A 5,721-nucleotide genomic window follows, 5' to 3' on the forward strand; every position below is an offset into this window, starting at 1 on the left:
TTTGGAAAAAGTTTCACAAGTGTCTTTTCAGTAGGCATGAGGACCAGTTTATCAGAATTGTGTCAGAACATGTTAATGCAATAAGAAAATGTTAATTCTCTCTAGATTGGCTGGAAACGGTATGGTATCCTTGACCTGGAAGATCTGAACAGGAGCTTGCAGTGGTTCTGTGCTTTACATATATACTATACCTGTAACTGCACATTATTTCCTGGCCGTAGTACGTGACAAATGTATTTGGTCAAACTCATAAATTCATACAGTTCTTTCACATGCTGCAAACTAAGGTTTTTCATTTTTATCTTGTAATTGGAATCATTTTGTTGCTCAAACTTTAATACTCTCTACTAGTGATCTCTGGACTTCTGCCACTGGTACAATGAGTACTTTTGCCCAGATTAACAGCTGTATTTTAGTGAGGTTCTGAATCAGTAATAAGATGTGTTCGGAGGTAGAACATCAAGTGGGCTCAGCACTGACAAAAATGCACATGCAGTCACAGAGGTCCATGAAAGAGCTAGAAATAATGAGTTCTGATGATCCTGGTGTGATCTCATTATTCTTGCTTGTGCGCAGCCATCTGTACTCTCTACCAGTGGGTACAATAAAAATAATGGCCAGAGTGAAGATTTACTTTTTTTTTTTTTTTTTAATATATATAATGTTACTGCAGTTACAAGAAATGCCATAAGCCTCTGGCGTGTCTGAACGTTAGACTGACATGGCAGCTATTTTGACTAGTAGAAAGGCTGCAAGTACAAGTTGTGGGAAGTAAATTAAGAAAGACTTTATCTAAATCAGATGGGAGAGGGGAAGGAAAATTTTGGCAGTCTTGTTTAATTAGGTGTACAGAATATACAAATTTGTCCGCCAAAATGGAGTGAATGTACTTACTGCAGGAGGCCAGTGTGCGTTTACAGGGAGATAGGTCTCCTTTAGCTCCACTTATTTCTTTGCCAGCAGGGAACTTGCTTGTCAAACTTTCTCAGTCGCAAGCAGCAAATGATGCTGTTGTAGTGCATTGCAAGTGACTATAATTTTAGAGCTTAATGTTGGAGCAAGCAATGTGTAATATTGAATATTTTTCCTGTCTGGACATACGAGTTACTTGAATATTTAAGGAAACTGCATAGCAGAAACTAAAATGCTTTTGAGACGGGCAGTAATATATGAACAGTAAAACCATGAAGTTCTCAGTTCTGTGTGTTTTCTCCACAGGTACTTGTAGAAAATGCAAAAGCCAATGGAGATGTTAGAGCTCTGGAACTAAACAAGAAATTGTCAGCAAGTGCCTAGCATGGACTATTTCAAGTAAAAATCTTCCATTTACACAGTTTGATCAGGCCATCCTCCAGGAACATGTGTGATTTGGGCATTTTTTATTTGTTTTTTGTCTCTGTTGCATCAACTGCATTTTTTAAACAAAAGCAAATTGTTCTCTTTATTTGTTGACATGGGGTCTACCGTAAAACAACTCCTGGTTTTAAAAGAAAACCCCGATTATTTTTTTCCTTCCTCACTGAAATTGCAGTGCTATTGCAATGGGGGGTTCTTCTCTTTATTTCCCCCTTGCTCACACACAGAGGACAACAATATTAGCTGCGCTGGCAGTGATGCAGAGTTGAAGCTTCTACGTTTAATTTTTTTCAAACAGAGTCTTAATAGCCAAACAGCAGCAAAGCATTTTTTCTCTTGCAGATATTGCAGAAAATTAAAATGCATATTTCTTTCATGTATTTTGTTTTGTAGTTGAGGCTCCCAAATCCACTTGGAAGAAGTTTATAGGATGGGGTGTTTTTTTTTTCTAGTTTTTTTTTTTTTTTTTTTTTTGTTAGCCACCCTTAATCACAACAGTGTATTACAGTGTATTGGATCCTCTTGACTATACTGGCTTCAGTTAACATTCCCATCAAGAAAAGCCTGTGATCATCAGGGACAGGGTCATATATAAAAATGTGTATAACAAGCTCTATTTATGTCTTGATAATTCTACTGCTGACTGCTTAATTGGGTGAATCATGACAGTAGTTCTTAATACGTGATGTTATTTTGCCCTTTATGTACATGAAAATAAAAGAATAAAGAAATGATCCTAATCTGCTAATGTTACTGTTAGTGATTTTCAAGCTGTTGACAACAGATTCAAGACAGTTGTCCATTCCTGGTTTAAAATTTCCTATATTTCCTAAAGCCACCATCTGTCTACCAAAATCTTATGATGGCTTTGAGACATTTTCAGTGTACCTCTTATTACAGAGGAGAAAGGACACTTCCAACATGCTACTGAATTCAGCATGTATTTGCTTTCAGGACCAGTTATGTTGTGCTTAAAGAAAGCAAGCTGCTGAGCTGACAAGTGGGATGATCTAGGGGCTCCTCTGCTAGTCTGTCTCAGCTAGCAGTCACTCACAGTGATCCAGGAAGGCAGGCAAGAGCAGCAAGCTTGCCACTGCTATTTTAAACAGGAGAATTAAGCTCAGTAGTCTGGGTTTGCTACCCTGTGGAGGTGAGCTGTCTGAATGGTAACAGTCCTTCTTTGTCTCCCATATTTTCTCTCCCACCCATCTGAATGCGAAATACCTTTCCTTAATTTTTTTTTTTATATTAAATATAGCGCAGTTGTGATTCCCTTCACAGCCTGTTGTCGCATAGTCTTGAACTATTAGTAACTCCCAAAAAAAGAAATGTTGCAGAAGCCAAACTCGTGACTCCCAAGATTAGCTATAACTCTTTCAGCTTGCTGCAATTATAGCCTTGAAAATTTTTGCAGCCTATAGTTCGTATCACTGCATATGCTTTTGATGCTTATGTGCTGCCTACTCTGGTGGTGAGAGAGCCAACAGCCCTAGCCTCATGACTGCATAGTAAGTTGTTGCATGCCCTCGCTAATGCATTACAGAAATGCTTTTACCTGACTATTAGACTATACTTTATTCTGTAACCTAAACCTAAAACGTTTTCTAATGCCTAGGGCAATGAGTAAATAATGGGGTTAGAGAAGCCAGCTAAGTAACTGTCAACTGTGAATATTCTGTGTATTTAAAAAAAAAAAAGTACTGTGTTTTCTCTCTTCAGAAGACCATGAAGTTACTTTGTTTTTAATATGATCAGTGGTGAACTCCTTGAAGAAGATAACTGTATATACAGCCCAAAGTCACCTTATATGCCTTACAGAAAGAATATACCTCTCTGCCACATACTCAGTGAAAAGAGTGTACGGGGAGTATGAGCTTCAATTGAAGCTTCTGTGAAATTCAAGAAATGGTGAGGTAAAAACCTTGGTCTCCTCTATTTTGAATAATGTACAGCCTCTATAAAATCAACATTTGCAGAAGGCCTGCTGAACTACTGAGAAAATGTGTGAACTCATGCAGAACAGGATAAGACATATTTTGTACTAATGTGGAGCTTACCTTTATGTGTTTTTCTATAGTACTTTGAATTTTAAGCATCACTGAGATGGAGAGCTGAGAGCTGGTTTATGCATTTTACTAACTGGAAACCCATATTTTTGGTTCTTACTAATGTTCTTACTAATTCCCCAGTTATAATGTGTTTTATGTTCCAAGACAGAACTTTCTAATGACTTCAGATAAGGTGATACTTCTTGTATTTTCTCTTATATAAACATGACACAATCTCAAGATTGTTCTTGAGAATTTTTTGATTGAAATAGCCTAGGTATGCTAATCTCTTCAAAATAAGTATGTCTTCTATATTTCTCTTGCTGAATTTCTGTTCAGCTCTTGAGCCGCTCATTTTACTATCATTTTTATCTACCTACAGTAAGTAGTTATACAATTTAGGTAGTATTGCCTAACAGTTTATCAAAAACATGAATGTATACTTCTCTTTTTCAGATACTTTTGCGTGATGAGCAACTTCAATTTTTTATTTTTTTGGTTCATGGATATGAAGTTCTAGAAATCTGTTCCAATGCTGCACAAATGGACCTTTACAAGGAAAAGTTACATCCCTAATCCTGCAGCCCATTTGAATGTGATCCAGGATGAATTTGCTTTCTACTAAGTTGACCAAACAGAATTTGTTCAGGGTTCTCAGTGGAGAGAGGGATCATCTCAGGTTTGGTCACAGTGAGCAGTGGTAAATAGTGCAATAACTACTTAATTCAATGAAATCACTTAAACAATATCGACCTCCAAGTGTATTCATGTTATCTTAATCTGTGATTATGCCTCCAAGCCCTCGTAGTATAATCATACACATCAGAACTTAGACAAAGCAATGTTTGGTTGTGGCATCAGAGCATATAAACAGACAGACAAATAATTATGCAGCAATAGTTCTCCTCTTTTCTCTGTTCCAGGGTTAGATTCTGATTTCTTAGCCTCTTTCAGATGATTTATGACATCTTGTGCTTTTAGAAACATGTTCCTCAGCCCTATATCTCGTCTCCTGGACCGTGGCTCAGTGAAGCTGTACCATCTAGCTTCACTGGTGCACTACCTAGTGCTTTACTGGCAGCTAAGGCTCTGGGCTGAAAATCTGTAAGAGTGGCCAGACTGAAGTAGAGGAGGGCAGGTTGCAAGGCTGCTCAGCACCCCAGGTGTCTCGCTGTGAATGTACTAGCAGACTTAAAGACACTGGGCTTAATCTACAGTGAGCATTAGGCACCTCATAACAGACAGAACATAAAGTGAGACCAAACTATAGATTCAGAATAGGTCAGAAACTGTTGCCTGTTGTTAGGATTCCAGTGTGCTCCTTTCCTGCTGCTGGCAGGAAATGTGGTTAACATGGATCTGACCTGAAAGCATTCTTGAAGCTGGGAGCCTTTCCCATTGAGTTCTTCTTGAAGGGCACTTAGTTCCTCAGCCTAGCCACAACCAAAATGCAAACATTTCTTTGACTTTGGTTGCTGCTTTTTCTGTTATAAGAAGAGAGTGGGTTTTAGGACTATTTTTTTTTAACACACTGGAGGAATTTTAACATACCAGAGTTCCTCACTGTGAGAAGAACGTGGCTAAATGCTGAAGGTGAGCTCCGTGCCAGTTGCAGCAGTCCAGTTTCAGTAGTCATGCTGGGCTGGTCTAGATTCTCAGAGAAGCCACTGCAAAGCTGTAGTTTTGAGAAATTTTGTCTTTTTGTAGAATAAGAAGCACAAGAAGTTGTAATAGGAGCATTATGAGTACTCTTAAATTTTGTTTTCTTGAAGATGGATGGTATTAAGCTTTCTGAAAATGTGTTCAACTGTAGAAACTCACATTTCTGTTATCGATGATCTTGTTTTACCTTGTGGCTGAGGAATGCCTTTCTAGATCTGTTGGGAAAAAGTACTGATACGTACATTTTACCCTAGACTCATGAGTTTGTTTCAATTTCCAGATAATTTTCCTTCCTGATCTTTTTTATTTCTTAAAAAAAAAAAACACACAGTGAGATGTGATTTTGAGTGTTACTGCGAACTTATTTCAGTGAAGCAGAAAAGATGAGAAATAGACCTTCTTAATAACACGGCTTTTGATAATTAACTTGCATTGTCACTTGTTTTTTATTAACTACTTTTGCTGATCCAGAAACTTTTTTTTTATAATCAATCAAAATTATGCATCAGTACATATTCTGTTACCAGTTCTGTAGGAATTTGTTAGGTCTGACTTCAATCTTCATACCAAACTAAAACCAATGCAGTTTAGGGTAAGACTGGGCTAACAGTGCTTTAGAACTCTACAACTGATTTCTAAAAAAAATCCTGAAATA

General features: G+C 37.6%; 1 protein-coding gene across 2 annotated transcripts in view; it reads left to right on the plus strand.

Annotated features, from left to right (window-relative positions):
* The window catches only part of SKIC3 (SKI3 subunit of superkiller complex), a 49,571-nt gene extending 47,475 nt beyond the window's left edge, over nt 1-2,096 (plus strand). For both annotated transcript variants that reach the window (XM_062599893.1, XM_062599894.1), the window contains exon 42: nt 1,219-2,096. In XM_062599893.1, coding sequence (XP_062455877.1) covers nt 1,219-1,296 — 78 coding nt within the window. In that variant the 3' untranslated portion in view covers nt 1,297-2,096. The remainder of the gene's footprint in view (nt 1-1,218) is intronic.
* The last annotated feature ends 3,625 nt before the right edge of the window (nt 2,097-5,721 follow it).

The sequence above is a fragment of the Rhea pennata genome, chromosome Z (genome assembly GCF_028389875.1).
Source record: "Rhea pennata isolate bPtePen1 chromosome Z, bPtePen1.pri, whole genome shotgun sequence".
In the NCBI taxonomy this organism is placed as follows: domain Eukaryota; kingdom Metazoa; phylum Chordata; class Aves; order Rheiformes; family Rheidae; genus Rhea; species Rhea pennata.